Source organism: Odontesthes bonariensis, chromosome 12, assembly GCF_027942865.1.
Source record: "Odontesthes bonariensis isolate fOdoBon6 chromosome 12, fOdoBon6.hap1, whole genome shotgun sequence".
In the NCBI taxonomy this organism is placed as follows: Eukaryota; Metazoa; Chordata; class Actinopteri; order Atheriniformes; family Atherinopsidae; genus Odontesthes; species Odontesthes bonariensis.
Window position 1 is genome coordinate 18,046,738 of NC_134517.1, and position 19,883 is coordinate 18,066,620.

The window sequence follows — 19,883 nt, forward strand, 5'->3', positions numbered from 1 at the left end:
AAAAAAGAAAAAAGTTAACAATTCAGGCTGTGAGCCTGAACTCCTGACGTTTAAGCATAAGAATCAATTCATGAAGTGTTTAAATCACTGACGGAGAAACGTGAACATTAGTTTATGCTCCGTCCAAACAAATCTTTGACAAACACTGACAACGACTGCTTGCTTGCAAATCTTTTTTGCCTCCATTTTGTTGTACGTTGTGAGGACTTTTTTTGACAAAAACGGCACACACAAGGGCAGCACTTATCGGTCGTAAATTGTTTAATGTTGGGAATCGTCCTCAACAACGGGAGGAAAAAAGAAAGGGGAAAAAAAAGCATTCAGTCTATGGAAAGATGTGTTTATTTCAAAATACTCTTGTTACACATTTGGGACAAAATAAGCTTAAACGTTAAGTTTGATGCTTGGAAACCAGACACAACAGAGATAGTACATGCTGTACAATAAGACTATCCTCAGTTATAAGGTATTGCGTGAGCCTCTCAAGTATGCAGGACAGTGAACACGTGCATGTATGTCCGTATCACTATAACCGGGGGAACAGTTTGCCAAACACAAACCCCCACAGGACAGAACAGTTCTGCGTGGTTTAACTTGAGAATCGTTTTTTGTGTGATTCATCACAGGATGAAGGATCGCAGAGCCCCGGCCGACGGGGACAAGGTCACAGTCTGATTGTCACCGGCTCATTATGAGCCCCCTCCCAACCCTGAAATGAAGGCAGCTCGCCTCGGTGCTGACTCACTCTGTAGCGCACAGCACCCATCTCCGGGTTCCTGAGAACAGATCGCAGTCTCTCTCTTAAGGTGTAAAGTGATGTTGGAATCAGTGCTTTATGTAACCTTTTCTTCTTCTACCCCTGTTTTCTCGAAGACCATGCAGTTTATATTAACACACTGATACAGTGTTATGTGAATTTACATCGAATCTGGTCTAAGTTTTCTAATGTAATGACTTTGTGCTACACAGTTATTCATTTAGCCGACCGAGGATGGAAAGCTGCAAAGCTCCTCAAACTCACTGCCCAATGGTTTCTAAAGAACTACATTAAGTGATCACTTGTTCAATGAAAGAAAAGAAAAGGGGAAAAAACAGCGACATGTAGTATCGTTTTATTTTTATTGGGAAAGGACTAACGTCAGGTTCAGACTCTACAAAAACACCTGCACGAGTGTCACACTGGGTTCTGCATCAATCATATCTGCTCATCCACCGTTCAGAACTGACATCACAGTCATGCTCGCCAATACTCAGGCTTCCAAATCTAGGTGACTTTCCTGTCCTTACTGTTATTTGACAAAGTTTTACTACTAACTTACTTTTTAACAGCAGTGAACAGACAGATGTTTCTAGTAGTTGTACCCTGCTATCGCAATGACGGCGCTGGCGGCGATCAAAACAAGACCACGCAGCTTTCTTTGATAATGAGCCATTTGCCGAGCTTGAAGCTGTTTGAATGTCGCGGATTAATGTAGTTAAAGTGTATAATTTATGCAGCTGGACTGCAGTTATGTGTCACCCACAATGAGAAGCACACGAGGCTTGGACACATGACTTTCTGATTGTGGTGTCGGCGGAGTTGAAATTATATGTATGAATGCTTCAGACCACGATGCTGCTTGGTTGCTTATAAAGGGAATGTTTATATATCATTCATCAGGGCCTCTTCTAATGCCTTATAAGGGATCTCCATCAGCTGTAACTACATGCAACAATGGCTCACATAGAGACAACGACGGACACATCAGGACTCAGCATGTGCTTATTCAGAAGTTACAGTAAGTTACATACAATGAGGGTTTTTGATAAACGGCCGATAACCGCAGCAGTGGTTGTTCACGACAAGATGCTTTTGGAGAGTAGAGTGGCACATGTGGATGAGCGTCTAAGGCATGACTGGCTGTTGTGAACAGGAGAAGGACTGAACAAACAAGAAAGTACAGAGAGGGACAGTCTCTAGTCCTTTCTGAGGATTTGAGTTGCTGTTTTCCTTTTTTTTTTTTTTTTTTTTTCAGACCGCTTGTCTCTGTTCTTTCTCCCTCTGTTACTCTCTTTTATCCTCTGAGCGTCCCCTCGGTCCAGCTCACGTGTTGCACTTGCGCATGCTGGACCGCAGCATCAGAGTACACTCCTGGGGAACTTCTGGGTTTTCAATCATGCGTTGCCAGACCCGCTGTTCATCCCCGCATGAGTCCATCCAGTCCACCTCGTTCCCATAACTTGTGCCTTAAAGGGAGAGGAGATATCGATCTTGTACGAATATTGATATTGGTTCTGATCATATTATTCCAGTATGCATCTATAAATATAGATGTATACACATATACTGTAGTGTCCTCACAGTCTGTGCAAAGGTCTGTTGTTTTCAGAAACTAACATTCCGAGGTTTTTATAAGCCTGTTTGAAATTTTGTGCACTGCTCTGACCTTAAAAATGACAAAAACATGTGGAAATGTCTTCTCTCAAAAACTAACCCTCTCCAACAAGGTTACTTTCTTTTCCTACTCGAATATCTTACCTGTGCCAGCCCCCAGCCTGACTCCTCCCAGGAAGACGTTGCTGGCCAGAGCTTCTTTGTCCCACACAGTGAGCTCCAGGCAGATGTTGTTGAGGTCTCCCGGCTGCAAGCCACAGTAGGTGAAGGTGTGGTTCCATTGTGGGTTCACGGTGCGCCGCTCCACCGCCGTCTTGTGCTTGGTTGACTTGTTGCTGTCAGGGAGGAGGTACCTGGGAGAAAGGATGCAACTTTACTTTGCTTTTGTAAAATCAAGTTTTGCCTTAGACTAATGAGCTGGGTTTCCATTTCCTATCGAAGCAAGTCTTAGGCGATCTTTTAAAAAGCCGCAAAAAAAGACAAACAAACCAATGACTGATGTTTCCATGACTGAGAATGGTTTGAAGTGCGTAAACTAGGCTGCACTGTGTTGCCAGAGGGTGGCGGTGCAGCCTACGCCCTTTCCACACTGAATGAAGTAGCTGTCCATAATACAGACAAACGTTTGGGACAAAAATACAACAAATACTGCTGTGGACATCTACAAGAGGAAAATGGAGATGGATAGAGCTCTTGTAGAGGATTTACCTTGGCCTATTGGAATATCAGGATTTCAAGTCATATCTTGGAAGAGTCAGTCATGTGACCAGCAGTACACGGCAGCTGTCAGTTTGGAGAAGCGGAAGGTTTTCTGGCAGGTGGGCTAAAGCTTAAAGCTACCCAGAGCGGGACACGAAAGAGTAAATTCATCATCATCTAAAACAATCTAAAACCTAAAAAATACAAAATGATTCAGCGGATCAAAGAGGTCCATTCCGAAAAGGGGTTGGATTGTAACATCATTTTCAAACATTGACCGTGTTTTCCTGGTTCCAGTCTGTGTAACTGCTTGATGCATCCAGTGTAGAAATTCACTTGAACCACTGTGAAATTTTTCATCTTTGAGCTGTTTTAGATGGCAAAAAATGTGCTCTCCCCTCGTGGCCCCCTTCTGTCCAACTTTTAGCTTTAGCTCTCCTCTCAGAAACAAATTCCCCAAACAGAAAGAGAGCTCGGACTGCCGTCTACAGCAGGTAGAACACTTGATGGCTCATAAATGCTACGCACGACCCCACTTCCAAAAAACTAAATATTCCTTTAACACAAAGCTGATAAATGGTCACATTCAAAGCCCATTAAAACTGTGCTCACGAAGGGAGCATCTCACCCTTTCACGAAAGGATCAGAAGTGCCTCCAGACTTGACAGCAGTTATATTTTTGGCTCCTTTGACCAACAGCTCCACCATGCCCCCTTTAGGGGGAGTGAAGCTGCTCGTCTTCTTGCCTTTCAGGAAACTCTTCTTCACTGCAGTGGGGAGAATGGGCAAAGACAAAGGGTCAGAAGAAGCAACCATCAGCATACATGTTCTGGTTTAACACTTCTGAAGCAAGGTTGTTGTAAAAAATCTTTACGCACAAGGAAAACCTACACAAGCACGTGCACACACCTCATGTTCACTTTAGATGTTGTCAAACCAAAACAAAATCTAAACCAAAAACTAAATGGACATGAGTTAAAAATAATAAAAAGAAACAAATGTAATACAGGAATTCTCAGTGAGTTTAAACAGCTCCTGTAGATGAGAGACCTGAGAACAAATTACACAAAATTACATCCATGAAACTCTTTTTCTACCCTTTCTACTAGAGATGATTGAAAACCATGAGCTTGTAACGCTTTAAAGTGTCTCAGAGGAACGAGGAGGGCATGTGATATCCCAGCTCTGATCTGGTTATCAGCACTGAATGCTTGATAATACAGAACGCCTTAATAAATGAACCTGCCCTCTGGATGCCAGCGATGACCGTCCAACCTTTTCATCATTACTCGCTGCGGGGAGTGCGATGTCTGTCTGCAATAATGAATCAAAGGACAACACGGCAGGCAGCTTTCAGGGGTTTAAGGCAGCAGCACACCGAACGTCAAATTGACTTACACTGTAAATGCAGTGATGTGCAGCGCTGTAAATGTGGCCCGAAACCACGCTGTATGTAACTGAGTTAAAGAGTTAAAGCATAGAGGAGATTTGTCTTGTGGGTTATTTTTTTCTTGGGTGCAAGAATCCAGTCAGAATTTTTCATTTCTGAGTGGCTTGTTGAAGAGTCTTGTTCATGCTGCATTTCCAATCATCTTTAGAAACCTGTGCCCCTGCCATTCACAAGGGCAGTGTCTTCAAACAAGGTCCATGCTAAAATAATAAATCATTTACACTCACTTTTACATGGCAGATAAGTTTAAGTAAGTGTTGTTTCTTTGAAGTGGGCGTGTTTGAGGCGCTTATACACTTTGAATTTCCAGCTGTAGATGGCACTCAGCACACCGCTGGATTTAAGAAGCAGACGGGGAACCTGAGCGAGCCGCTTGGTGAGCAGAAAACTAACCTAAAACAAAAACACCTATTCGAAATATTTTCCGTGCTTTACCTTGTTATCACATGGCTTTAATGGCAGGGAACTGACGGCTGTCACCCTTTCCTACTGTAACAGTAATTCTACCTTGGCGACCCTGTGAATCGCTGGTCTGTTTTCTTGTATTATCGTGAGAGTTAGGTGATTTAACAGCTTAGTTCAGTTCTGAAAAATGACTGTTTTTGTCAAAGGAGTCTGCTGGCTGTCAAGCCAGTGATTTACTGAAATGGCTTTGGTTCCTGCCTGACAGCTTGGTGAAGTGCTGGAATATAACTGTACACTCAAACGAATAAAGATTTATTGTGTTTGTGAGCTTCTTCTTTGGCGGCTGAAATACATTTTGCAGCTTTATGCGTTCACAAAAGTACATTGCTCGGCTTCTGTTCTGGCACTTCTCATCCAAACTGGGGGCGTGCTGACTTTGATCAACCGCAAGTAACACCATGGTTCAGTATCTCATGTACGCCACCTTTATTCCAAGTCAACAATATATTTAGAATCCCATTGGTGGGAAAAACAGGATTGCAAATTTTAAAAAAACAAAAAACTTTTGGTTGTTGTTTTGTCCTTTCCATTTGTGAGAAGGCATGAATAAATCTTACTTGTTTAAAAGCACCATTTAATGTAATAGGCCTAATTAAATCATCAGTTTTCAATTGCAACAGCTTGTAAATTCTTCTTGGAAGGGCCTGAAAATGCAAAACTCCTGGAAATACCCTGAAAAGAAATGTGCTGCTTGTCTGTCCTGTCATTAATCTCTCATTTTTTTTTATTCTGCCTCCTCACTAACCATGGAAAATACATATATTTGCATGAGATATTTAAATTTCAGGCAGAACTTTATAGATAAGCAGCAACATCATGGCTGTGATAACAAGCAGAAGCCCGGGCATAAAGGAAAGCATAGCGTAAAAACGATAATTATTTTTCAGCGCTCCGCAATAATTGGGCACAAAATGAAGACATGCTTAAAGCTGTCTGCATAAAAAACAACTTTTTAGGTCAGTTCGGTGGTGGGGTTAAGTTCAATTTAGATACAACTGGGTTGGGAGAAGCTGCATTTATCCTTGTTAACGATCAGCTACTTACTGGCGGGTCACTCATTATTGCAAACTCATGCTGTGCTGCCAGACACTGTTCTCATCCACAGAAGGTCCTTTTTAAGGTTCATCAATAATCTCAAAGCTCACCAAGCTGAACTTTTTTCAGGGTAAAAAGAAGTTAAATGAAGAGTTAATGAGAATATGCATACTATGACACAAGCGGACAATGTGGAACGACAAGGTTTCAATCGGCCGTTACAATTTTAAAGTAATTACTTTAACTCATAACCTTAACAGTGGTACCTTGAACTTGATCCAGAGGCAACATGAGGTTCTTGTCTGCAGGAATGTACTTCAACACGACAGTCAGCTCTCCTTTATACTGCATTGTGGAGTCCACAATGCTCTCCATCTAAACAAACACACAAAATGTTAACAAAATCTTGTACGAGATTGGGGAAAGATGTCAAGACGTGCCGATTCTGGCTCCTACCTTGGGCTGCAGAGTGAACCAATCCTCTATCTGGGAATCAAACACCCAGGAATCAAAGGTCAGCTCCACCTCGCCCAGGAAGCTGTTGTATCCAAACCGGTCGTGGTGCCACACAGACACCTGCAGGGTTCTCGTCTCCAGCTGCGAGTGGCTGATCACATACTGAAAACACAGCGGAAAACATCAGCTCAACATTGCTTCGTGATGAGAAACTCTTGTCCCGGCTTATTGAGTTTTTCTGCCACAAACCCTCAGGTTCTCGTTGAAAACGGGGTTAATGGTGTTGGGCTTGATGCCGGTCTTCCTCTTGCTCTGTCGAGATGTGTCTGGAAGCAGGTAAGTCTTCACATACCTGCCACAACAGGTGAAGAAGAAACCACAGATTTAACACGTTTCTTTATCGTTCTTCTTTAAGATTCTCTGAAGAGTTTAGTCCCCCCCCCCCTTTTGTCATCAATATACACCTAAAAACAATAATAACTTGAATTCTAAGGTGTTAATCTGAGTTTGTATTTACCCAACTTTAATACCCATTAAGCGCCAGATGATTTTTTTTTGTTATGTCCTGTTAAATAAAACCTTAAAACTGAAAAAGAGGCACTCTTTCTTTTTCATATGACTATCTGTGAGGAGAAAATCTCAGCTGGTATAGTCGGATGATCTCTAAATAGTCTTACGCGTCCGTGCGCTGCCTCCTCTCATCTCCCGTTGCCAGGTTGTGACACTCTTTCACCAGGACATTCAGGGCACCTGTTTTGTAGCTGTAGCTGATGTTCAGGAGGATCTCGCCGCTCACCCTGGCGTTGCCATAGTCACCGGTCTCGCTGTACATGCTCATCATGCTGTTTATGCTGCTCTATGAGGCCGAGACGAGAGGTAAGGACGAAGATATGAGACCGGTAGAAGGTTGGAGCTCTTTGTGAACATGTGTGGAATAAAATCTATGGCAGTTAACAGAATTGATCTGACTGTCGCTAGTGTTATTTTACATCACTACTACTGGAAATGTATGGAGACAAAGAAGGTTGAGGAATTACAGCACAAAAAAATAGTTATTCCCTGTGCTTCTAGATCCAGAAAACAATAATCATGAACAGTAAAATATTACAACACATTATATTAATATAACACAGCAGATTCCACTAAAGTGTTATATGTACAGGAAAAATTATGAACTTTTATTCATAAGAGAGCAAATAAGTACAAAAATGAATAAATACTGTATATATTTAATATTTATATCAATATCCCTAGTCATTTACTTTCCTGTTCCTGTTCAGATGTTCCAGGATCCAGTCACAAAATAAAGATGACTGTGCCTTTTGCAGTGGGTTCTCCTAATCTATGAAAGTACCTATTTATGTAAGAACTGCTCAGACCTTAGAAACTTTCAGCACACTAATGAAAATCCACCTCCTCTCTTTAGCATTCAATATGAATAGAGCTTGAAACCTTATTTCCATCCATTGTGTTTTACTTTGTTTGGATAGGAATGTTATTTTACTACTTTAAGTCTGTTTTATTGTCCTATTGTTTTCAGCCTCTCTGTGTTTTTATGAATATTTCATGGCTTAGTTAGTTCATTTTTTTTACTGAACAGCTGTTTGGTTGAACTTGTGTTGTTTTAGATGTGCTTTATACTTAAAATTGGCATTGACATTGACAGATTAAGGGTAGAAAAAATAAAAGGGAATATGGACTGAATATATACTGGAAGTATATAATCAAAAGAATAAAGAGAAAAAAACCTACAGAAACCTACAAAGCAACCAAGTAAAAGAGAATAAGAAGAGTAAGGGAGTTATTTGTAGAGGATGTCAGTGCTGGCCTGAGTTTTACAGATTGCCCGTCAAATTAACAATTATTTTTACTCCCCACATTGTTACCTGCAAAACCCATTAACAAGGAAATTACTCCAAACCAGCAGCAGGTAATTATGTCTGGAACACGACTTACTGCTGTTACACTGGACAGGATAAAAACTATCATAATCCAGCCAGAAATGAGCCCTGCTTCGTTTTTTTTTTTTGTTTGTTTGTTTTACACTGGAAAGTTTTCTTCATTTATTTCTTCCTGAGAACAAGTCTGATAAATTACTTGTTTTATATAAAGAGTTTAGTATTAGGCAAAAGAAACAGACTCGTCAGGTAACGTGCATCGAACATGCAGATAGATTCAGAATATGCTGATGTATTCAGGGTAAATCTTTATATATTAATGACTACTGCGTGTAATATTCATGCTCTGCTGTTTGCCTGCTGTATCTTTAATAAAGCAGTGAAAATAAGTGCATGCACAAATGTCAAAGAAGAGACTTACAGTCTCAGCATCTGAGTCGGGGACATTAAGGTACCCCCACCTTCTCTCTGAGCCAGGAGTGGAGGACTAGATTCACGTTAGAGGCAGAGACCAGCAGGAGAGGATAGAGGGAAAAGAAAAGAGAAGGATCTGAGCTTGTTGATGTGTTAGTGATAGAGGCAGAGCTTCCACACAGACCCCCAACTCCAGCTCCAGAAAACCCCATTACCCATGGTTACCATGGTGATTATCAGATGAGACCACAGAGATTACAACTCGTTTGGAATCAGTAATGAAATCAGAACAGATGCACGGGACAAACAGCGAGAATGAAGTGTTGTAAGATGTTGTTGTCTTGACTGTATTCCAGCAAAATCATTTGTGGATTTGTTTGACAGAGAGATCTGGAATGAAAATGATTTCACCAAATCTTAAAAGACATCCAACAGATTGTAAAGAGACACTTTTCATTCAGTAAATTCCTCTCTTTTATGCAGTCGTCAATGAAAGCCCTCCATGCAGTGAATCATTTTACAGCAGGCAGAGTATGTTGGAGGTCTGCAACCATTACTCGTTTCCACCTAATTCAAGCTGCAAACAGCAGGTCAGTGACAGCGTCATGACAGAAAGATAAATATCAGACAGGCAAGACATCTCTCGACTGTTTACCTTTCCAGCTCTCAAATTACACACTTACGCACACAGACTGGCAAGCAGAACAATTGGGTCCTGAAATTAGACACCAATTTAGGTCAGTAACTGGGTTTGCTGCCTAACTGCATTATAGTATGCTGTGGGGTACTTCACAGAGGAAATGAACATATGTGACCTAGTCAAGAGTAAACATGGGAAATCAAAAAGGGACCTAATTCAATATGCGTGATACTGGAATGATGAAATCAACCTTCAGTGTGTGACCTTTAAAGGTATCAGGATATTGCAGTCATGTGAAAAAGAAAGCACGCCCTCTGAGGTTTTACATAACGAGACACAATTGAAAAAAATCCTCTAGTCCTTACCAGGACTAGGTGTGCGTTAACACAATACCAAGGAGGGAGGAAAGACATCAGCAGTGATCTTAGTGAAACAACAGTTGCTGCCCATCAATCTGGGAAGGGCTTTAAGACTATTCACGAGTGGAAAACATTCACAACAGGTGACAATCTTCCCAGGAATGGATGCTCTAGAAAGATCACCCCAAGGTTAGACTGTACAATGATGACAAAAACCCAAGAGCTTGATCACAGGCTCTACAGGTGTCAGTTCGCATGTTAAATGATAAAGTGAACGACAGTACAATTAGAAAAAGACTGAACAAGTACGACTTGTTTTGAATGGTTTCCAGGAGAAAGCCTGGCCAAGTTTCATCTGAATAAAGCTCAAGACTTCTGGAACAATGTCATGTGAACAGATGAAACCGAAATGTAAATGTTGGATCATACTGCACAGCGCCATGTTTGGAGAAAATCATACACAGCACATCAGAACAAACACCTCATACCAACTGTCAAACAAGGTGGTGGAGGGGTGATGTTTTGAGCTTATTTTGCAGTCACAGGAACTTAAACCTGACTGAAATGTTGTGGCGGGACCTTAGGAGAACTGTGCATATACAAATGACTGCAAACCTCAATGAACTGAAGAAACATTGTAAAGAAGACTGGACCAAAATCCCTCCACAATGATGTGAGAGACTGATAACGTCATGCAGAAAAGTTCTTGCTGCTAAATGATATTCTACAAGACATGCAGACATGCGTAGGACTTCCCTGTTCATCCATTTTTGTGTTTGTGCTAGCCGTAATATGGGCGTTACCGTGGACACCGCGCTGCTGAGGCGTCGGTTAGCACTCGAGCTGTGGGCGGACATCAGAGCATCGATGTCTTCCTCTGCATCTTCATCAGGGAACTCCTGTGGATGACAGCGTTGGGGTTTATTCAAAGAGGCAGTTAGCTCTGTGGGGCCAAACACTGCACACTGAGTGGGTGGAACGCAGCCAGCCTCCATAAATTCAATCAGACAAGTCCGGACAGAGCGCGGTAATTTGATTTTCAAGTTCAAAATCACACCGTCACTGCGCGACTTGCTGAGAAGGCGAAGAAAAAAAAATCATGTGTGTGTTTGAGTGTTTCTGTGAACTACTTTAAATGCAAATGTATGCTTAATGAAGACACAAAGCAGCACCATACCAACCATTAAATCCTCCACCTTTTTTCCAGACTACATCTGTTTAGATGCTCGTCGTGCTCTTTGAAGTGAGCTCTGATGTGAAATTAACATTCAGGCCCACTGCTGATTCATCACATTGAAATTCCCTGCTTGATGTGGTTACACACTACAGGTAAGGATTTAAAAGGGCTGAGAAACTGAACATTCAGGACTCATGATCAGAGCAATCAGAGCTTTTGCTGTGTCTGTGGTGATATTGTTGCAAAAATGTGATCGGTGTGCAGCGGAGACGAGATGGAGGGATGACGCTTACCGCTTCATTGAGCCCGGGGACCGAGCGACTTCTGAGACTGAGGGCGTCATCGCTGGGTTCAGAGCCCGGAGCTGACAGGTCCATCTCAGAGCGGCTGTGATCTGGTGCAAGAGGGGAGGAACAGGGGTGCAGAGGAATGATGAAAAAGACAGCAGTTGTAACAATGCAGTTTTATAGGTTGAGCACTGAGAAATAGAAAGAGACAGCAGGAAAGTTTTGGACGTTCTAAAAAGTCTGTACTCCGTAACCTAAAACTTTTTCACGGCGGCCGGGAGTCTTCCTGTTCTTGATGCAGGAGTCACCCTGACTTTGGAGCACATCACTTCCAGTTCTGAGTTATTGTAGGATGGATTATATCTACAGCATGTTCTAAAAGCTACATGGCTGGAAAACAGCTTCCTAAAATGTGAAGATTTCCTAAATGAAATGTGACAGAAATGTCTTTGTTCACTTTATTTCTCTGCCTCTGATGCACTAAAATGATTAAATAAAAATAATCAGAGGGGTTAAATCCTCAGCTTATTGAAGATCATTTACATTGCGCTTATGTTCATCAATATTGTTTGTGAATAATATTTGTGGATCTTGAAAATGATGACAGGAACAGAACCGAACATCAAAACAGGAGCAGCCAAAAGCAAGATCTTGGTGGGTGACTTCTTATGCTGCTAAGAAAGCTAATACTCTATGATGCCTACAATGCGCGGGAGACTTAAAGGTCTATTTTGAATCTTTGTCCTGATACAGAGGTCATCCTCTTTCAGTTCTGTTGTCAGCGTGATATTGGCATCCAGCGTCTTCTTATGCCATGCTGCACAACACCAAAGCAGAATACCTTTTTTTCTTTATTCCTAATAACTGGTGCAACTGCTGTCAATTTAATTTTCCAAAAACACATTTTTGGATGAGAGAGCTGCATTTGAATCCTATCAGTGCACAGCACCAGTTTCCAAAAGGGACGCTGCTTATTCAGTTGTTGCTTTGCAAGCTTTAGACATTGTGATCAGGTGGCAGGACAGGTTAATGTGTTCATTAAACCATTAAACCAATTCCTCTCGAGACCCATCAGATGTTATGGCCTTACCAGACTGAAAGTGACAAAAGCACTGCTGTGCTCTAAAAACCATTCATTTCAATGGCTTGCTGTGCACAGTTATGGTTTGTCACCATGCCAATTATGCATATTCACTTAGCCAACAGACAGGAGACATCCATACAGGCAGAGAAGGAACAATGTCGGATATACTGATGTTGCACTATGTGGCGATCCCTCCTGCCCTCACAGGACCACTATCTGAGAGCGGAGCACAGTTTTGCTGTGAAAACGCTGTTTTTCTCCACCGTCAAGGCTTGTGATAGCGTTTGTTTCTTTTAGCATGGGACAGATGCCTCCTTTTTTGCTAATAACATGAACTCTGCAGACAAACCAGGAGCTACCCGCCTCACAAATACAAAACGACGAGCTGGGAGTTTTGGAAATTATTTTACTCTTCACTCCTGGACTCTACCGAGCAGTGCAGTGAACTCTCTACAGTTCAGCTTAAAGGAGAAGTTCACTATTTAAGACCTTGAGTCCCAGTTCCAGCTTGTTTATCAAGAATAAGAAATGAGGAGACCATTTTCACAACAATAGCTAATTTCTATCCATTTTGGCTGTTTTCGCTGGTCCATCCTGCTGCTACAGACAGGGTTCCATTGGGCACTCTGTTCAATGTCCTTAAAACAATACTAATGTTAATTTTAAAGAAAAGGTCAACTCACCGGGTGGTTAGTGGTATTAAAAAAAAAATAAAAAATGTTGGCGCATTTTATGGTTTTCCATCCGTGTAATCCATGTTCTTTGCTGTTCAAGAACTATTTTTCATGCAAAATCACGACGCACGTAAACATCCGCTCTATATTTGAGTCTGAGGCTCTAGCCCTGGCGCAGTGATCTGACAGTGAAAGTGAAAAGTCTTCCAAACGGAATACAATTGGATTACAAAATGCTAAATAAAGCAAGAAATAACTTTTATTTCGCAACGCAATTTTTTTTGGGACACACAGGACCCACGAACCACCCGGTGAGTTGACCTTTTCTTTAAAATTAACATTAGTATTGTTTTAAGGACATTGAACAGAGTGCCCAATGGAACCCTGTCTGTAGCAGCAGGATGGACCAGCGAAAACAGCCAAAATGGATAGAAATGAGCTATTGTTGTGAAAATGGTCTCCTCATTTCTTATTCTTGATAAACAAGCTGGAACTGGGACTCAAGGTCTTAAATAGTGAACTTCTCCTTTAACTCCCCCTTTCATTATGTTATGACTTGTTAGGATAGCGACACGTGTCAGCCGCTTAAAGGGGGCCATTGTTGTTGAGTGTGACCACAAGATATGAAGGCTCGGACCAATTATTAAATCTTAAAATTTATTCATCTGACAAAATTTGACCTTTCTCACAAGACCTAGTGAGCTGGTAGAGGCTTAATGAGTTAATTATATTCTCAGTCACATTCTGCAATAACAGATTCATTTTAATTCCTTTTTTAAGTTCATTGCATAAAAAGCTGGTTTTGAATAACTGCTGCTGTGCTTTTGCATTTAACTGTAGGAGCAGAAACAGACTATTTAAGCCATTCATTTCATATTTTATCTGGTGTTTTTGGCTTTGAAAAGACTTAAAAAGAGCGCTCGAGTGGGATGTTAATTATTAAGCTTCAGAGCCAGAAACCTTTTTTTCTTTTAACTCGCTTCCAGCCTTCATGCTAAATTAATCGCCTCAATGCTCCAAATCCATGCTTAAAACACAGACATAGAATTAATTTACTCTCAAATGATCTCCAACAGAAGAAAGCAGTGGTGGTTTTTCCCTTTTCTTCTCAAAACACTTCAGTTTTAATTTCAACATGTAAATACAAGCAAATGAAAAATTTAGATTGATTAAAAACAAAAAGAAAAGTGAAAAAGTCCAGAAGCAAAAACTGCTCAAATTGGCCCAAAGCTGCTGGAGAGAGCTTCACTGCAAGTGTAGAGGTTTCTATAGAGAGTGAAGATCAGAGGACTCCTACAAAGACCCCGAGCCCACTTTTGAGATGACATGAAAGTACTAGGATCTTTAAAATCAAAATGAAAATACAAAACTGAACAACATGTTCATCACATACTCTTCTGGACACCTGTAACCACAACTGCAGATTCTCACTCAGCAGCTCTTTGAAAAATGATTAAAACAATCGGGAGTCATTTTCAAATATGGACATAATTCTGAGAAGGAGCCGAGACAATAGGTCCAACATTGAAAGACAAAGTGCAGGAGTTTATAGTTGATACGAAGAGCAACAGACAGAGATGAGGGAGCTGATATTAACAGTGCAATTTGTGCAGACGTGACATCTGCTCCCGACAAAAGGAGCAATTTTATCCTTTGTGACATAGTGAATGCACTGAGATTAAGAGCGTTTTTGCATCAGCCTACAGAGGTGAAGTTAGACTGTCTAACATCACCTTCCTGTGATCTGCTGCCTTCATCACATCTCAACTATGTGATTCAGTTATCGAAGAGCTTGTATGTGAGATGACAGCAGGAGTCACGTTGCTTCAAAGTGGGAAAAAAAAAAAAAAGGAAAAAAAGTCAGTTTGCAATGTTGTTACCTGATGAAACAGAAGCCCGAGACACAGAGATGGTCGGAGTGCCAGAGTTTGTCCGCTGATGGCCTGCTGCCGTCTTCTCAGGCGCACCGTCACTGGAGTGTAAACTGGCAATGCTTTCTGCCCCGTCAGGCTGCGTTCAAACACAAAACACGCACTTACGTCGCTGAAATAATTCTGTAATCTGTATCGGTTTTGTTCTGCCGTTGGTCTGTTTGTGTGTGTCGTCGCTGACCCTGACCCTCCGGTTGTCGCTGTGAGCTACTGATTTGTCCAGAGTTTGAGTACGTAGGTTGTTGGGTACAGTTGGCATCCCGGAGGACTCCACAGCCACAGCACCACCCCTGAAACCCCCCCCAAAAAAAGAACCCAGCTGATCATCATCATTGATTAAAACCTGGAGCCACTCCATAGAATAGCATTTGGCATTTAAAACAAAATAAAATAACTGAACTTAAAGCGCCATGACTTGATTTATCAAGTCCTCACAAAATCAAATTTGATGTTTACGTGTTTCTATGTGTCTTATACTGAACCTCTTTTTCAATTTATGAAATTGAAGAATAAAAAAAGTTACTTTGGAAATTACATGACTCTTCAGAGATTAAAGTGAGACTGGAAACTCATACATTTTTGGTCTGTTTATCCAGGCAGGGATAAGTGAGAGCCTGACGCCACAAAGGCCTGACAGTGAGGGCAAATCTAAAGAGAGATAAAGAAAAACTGTTATCTGTACTGTCCTATTTCATACCATGGTTACCATGGTTTCAGAAAAACATATGTCAGCAGTGGTAGCTCTGACAATACCTGAAGCCAGAAAGCGAGATAAAGATTTCCAATCGTAAACTGTATCTGATTACACACTTCTCTGCAGCTTCCCACCTGCTGCTACCCACCCAATCGATTAACACAAAAGGAGCAAATCCTCTTGTGCAAAAAGAAATTATTAAAACAAAAACTTTAACTGAACAAAAACATCAAACTATTAAATGTGGTTTGCTGAATATCAGATCTCTCCTTTCAAAGTCTCTGTTAGTGAATGAGTTGATTTGTGATCATCATATTGATATATTTTGTCTTACAGAAACCTGGCTGCAGCAGGAGGATCATGTTAGCATTAATGAATCAACTCCCTGTGACTGTTTAAATGTTCACGTTCCTCGAACCACAGGCAGAGGAGGAGGAGTGGCAGCTATTTTCAGATCAGGGTTACTAATCAGTCCCAGACCCAAGATTAGTTTGAGCTCTTTTGAATCTCTGATTCTCAGTTTTTCCCACGCAAAGTGGAAATCACAGAAACCTCTTGTGTTTGTTGTTGTGTATCGTCCACCTGGCCCTTATTCTGAGTTTCTGTCTGAATTCTCAGAGTTTTTATCCCAGTTAGTGCTGAGTACAGATAAAGTCATTGTAGTGGGTGACTTTAATATTCATGTAGATGTTGAAAATGACAGCCTGAATATGAACTTTAATTCTATATTGGACTCTATTGGATTTTCTCAGAGTGTTCACGGACCGACTCACTGCCTTAATCACACCCTTGATCTTGTGCTGACTTATGGCATTGAGAGTGAACAGTTAACAGTGTTCCCTCATAACCCTGTCTTATCTGACCATTTTCTGATAACCTTTGAGTTTACATTACTTGACTATACAGTTTCTGAGAAGAAATTTACATATAGAAGGTGTCTATCAGAGGATGCTGTAACCAGATTTAAAGAATTAATTCCATCATCCTTTTCTTCACTGCCATGTGCAGATATGACAGAGGACGACTACCTAAACTTTACTCCAGCAGCACTTGACTCTCTTGTTGACAGCACTATAGTTTCAATGCGTACAGCACTGGACAATGTTGCCCCTCTGAAAAGGAAGGTAATCAGTCAGAAGAGGTTGGCTCCTTGGTATAATTCACAGCTGCGTGCTTTAAAGCAGACTGCAAGAAAGCTGGAGAGACAGTGGCGTTCCTCTAATTTAGAAGAGTCTCAGTTAGTCTGGAAAGATAGTTTAACAATGTATAAGAAAGCCCTTCGTAAAGCTAGAACTGCTTATTATTCATCATTGATAGAAGAGAATAAGAATAATCCCAGGTTTCTTTTCAGCACTGTAGCCAGTATGACTAAGAGTCCGAGCTCTGCTGAGCCAGTTATTCCTTTAACTCTGAGCAGTGATGATTTCATGAGCTTCTTTATCAATAAAATTGTTTCTATCAGAGAGAAGATTGATGGAGTCCTTCCCACTATTATCAGTGATGTATCATCAAGTACAGCAGCTTTAGAAGTATCTTTAGAACCTGATTTGTATTTAGACGGCTTCTGCCCAGTTGATCTCTCTGAACTAACAACAGCAATAGTCTGTTCTAAACCATCAACTTGTGTTTTAGACCCAATCCCAACCAGACTGTTCAAGGAGGTTTTCCCATTAATTGACACTTCCATATTGGATTTGATCAATCTGTCTTTGTTGACAGGATATGTACCTCAGACTTTTAAGGTTGCTGTAATTAAATCTTTACTTAAAAAACCTACTCTTGATTCAGAAGTGTTGGCTCATTATAAACCTATATCCAATCTCCCTTTTATGTCTAAAGTTCTTGAAAAAATAGTTGCAGCTCAGCTTTGTGATCACTTACACAGAAATAATCTGTTTGAAGAGTTTCAGTCAGGATTCAGAGTGCATCATAGCACAGAAACTGCACTGCTGAAAGTTACCAATGATCTCCTCTTAGCCTCTGATAGCGGACTTGTGTCTGTGCTTGTCCTGTTGGATCTCAGTGCTGCATTTGATACGGTCGATCACAGTATCTTATTACACAGACTTGAACATGTTATTGGAATTAAAGGAACTGCATTAGGCTGGTTTAAGTCATATTTATCTGATAGATTTCAGTTTGTTCTTGTAAATGAAGAATCTTCCTCACACACCAGAGTAAGTCATGGAGTTCCCCAGGGTTCTGTGCTTGGACCGATTCTTTTCACTTTATACATGCTTCCATTAGGTAACATTATTAGACAGCATGGCATAAATTTCCATTGCTATGCTGATGATACTCAGCTGTACTTATCTATAAAACCAGATGAACCCAATAGGTTGGTCAGACTACAAGCATGTCTTAAAGACATAAAGACCTGGATGACTCAGAACTGTCTGCTTCTAAATTCAGACAAAACTGAAGTCGTTATCTTTGGACCTGAGCGTTTCAGGGAGAAATTGTCTAGCTATATAGTTACTCTAGATGGTATTTCCTTGGCTTCTAGTTCTACAGTGAGGAACCTTGGAGTTATTTTTGACCAGAACTTATCATTTGACTCGCATATAAAACAGGTTTCTAGGACTGCCTTCTTTCACCTTCGTAATATTGTTAAAATCAGGAACATCTTGTCTCAGAGTGATGCAGAAAAACTAATTCATGCATTTGTTACTTCAAGATTGGACTACTGTAATTCTTTATCATTGGGCTGTCCCACATATTCTCTGAAAAGCCTCCAGCTGAGCCAAAATGCTGCAGCCAGAGTTCTGATGAGAACTAACAGGAGAGATCATATTTCTCCAGTTTTAGCTTCTCTTCATTGGCTCCCTGTTAAATTCAGAATAGAATTTAAGATTCTTCTCCTTACATATAAAGCTCTTAATGACCGAGCTCCATCATATCTTAAAGATCTCATTGTAAGATATTTTCCTAACAGAGCACTTCGTTCCCAAACTGCAGGTTTACTTGAGGTTCCCAGAGTTTCTAAAAGTAGAATGGGAGGCAGAGCCTTCAGTTATCAGGCCCCTCTCTTGTGGAATAAGCTGCCAGTAAATGTCCGGGAAGCAGACACCCTTTCCACTTTTAAGACCAGGCTTAAAACTTTCCTTTTTTATAAAGCTTATAATTAGGTCTGTTGAATCTGATAGTGTATCTGCTAGTGTGTCTTGTTCTGCCTCCACCTCTGGCACCCTCTATACTTTCATTACCCCCTACCCGAACCAGGGTTTGAATCCCATTCCCGCTTATCTTACCTCTTTTATTTCTCCCCCTACCCGAACCAGGGTTTGCATCCCCACCCCGCTGTGACTGGTGTGCAGTTGGTGAGAGGCTGAGGTAGCTTGTGGCTGTAAAAAGATGGTTGTTGTGGTGTGAGGAGCAGATCTATATAGGGAGTATAGGGAATTACTCACTGAGTCTGGTCCTTTATTTTATTATTTATTTTTTCGTTAGCACAAGTTTCTTGTGTTTACCTTGAATAGGGATGGCTCAGGTGATCCTGAAACATCCCATAGTTAAGCTGCTATAGGCCTAGACTGCTGGGGGGCCTCATCTGTCACACCTTTCCTCACTTTACTCTCTTTATGTATATGTGATATTATTGTGGTCATTAACTCGTGTTTCCCTGTTCCAACAGATATCCTTTGAATGGTGTTACAGTGCCGCCGCCGCCTCTGTTGGTTTTCTTAGCTAGGAAATTGTTTTTGAATTGGCTCTATATGAACGAATTGGATTATTTTATGAATTATGATTATTATTAATTAATTGAATTCCAATTGGCTTGAATTGGACTTACTATCTAAGTGCCTTGAGATGACATTTGTTGTATTTGGCGCTATATAAATAAAAATGAATTGAATTGAATTGAATTTTCAACTGAGCTTTTTCTTGTTGAAACAAAACACACATTTAAAAAAAAATCCATGCTGGTTCAGATGCTGCTTAGTGGATTTCTTTGTCAAATCTATTATGTTAGGTAAAGTTTACACGCACAAGGAGCTGACTGAGCTATCCCAAACCTAAATAATGCCTTTAATATGACCCACAGTTGAAGAGGAGACTTGAAAGGATGTAAAGCAGGTGTAATTCTAAGAGGAGTAATGAGGAAGTTTAACCATTACTACCCTTGATTGTGTAGTGGATTTTTTATCAAAGTGGATAAGAAGTTACTCAATAACAAGAGAAAATCTAGATTTTTGACTTTCCTTAAGTTTTATTCAAAGGCACATAGCGTTTGAATAGTCTCCTG

The 19,883-nt window shown here is 40.8% G+C and overlaps 1 protein-coding gene across 3 annotated transcripts in view; it reads right to left on the reverse strand.

The window, feature by feature from the left end:
- Window positions 1-243: 243 nt before the first annotated feature.
- The window catches only part of sytl5 (synaptotagmin-like 5), a 48,492-nt gene continuing 28,852 nt past the window's right edge, over window positions 244-19,883 (reverse strand). The window contains exons 7-18 of one of the 3 annotated variants that reach the window (XM_075479430.1): window positions 15,131-15,233; window positions 14,893-15,022; window positions 11,261-11,361; window positions 10,594-10,689; window positions 8,799-8,864; window positions 7,157-7,335; window positions 6,729-6,831; window positions 6,480-6,641; window positions 6,290-6,398; window positions 3,702-3,840; window positions 2,519-2,727; window positions 244-2,226 (exon numbers count right to left, since the gene is read on the reverse strand). In XM_075479430.1, the coding sequence (XP_075335545.1) occupies window positions 2,084-2,226; window positions 2,519-2,727; window positions 3,702-3,840; window positions 6,290-6,398; window positions 6,480-6,641; window positions 6,729-6,831; window positions 7,157-7,335; window positions 8,799-8,864; window positions 10,594-10,689; window positions 11,261-11,361; window positions 14,893-15,022; window positions 15,131-15,233 (1,540 nt within the window). In that variant the 3' untranslated portion in view covers window positions 244-2,083. Of the gene's footprint in view, window positions 2,227-2,518; window positions 2,728-3,701; window positions 3,841-6,289; window positions 6,399-6,479; window positions 6,642-6,728; window positions 6,832-7,156; window positions 7,336-8,798; window positions 8,865-10,593; window positions 10,690-11,260; window positions 11,362-14,892; window positions 15,023-15,124; window positions 15,234-19,883 lie in introns of all 3 variants that reach the window. The other 2 variants (XM_075479429.1, XM_075479431.1) reach the window with 2 other exon arrangements.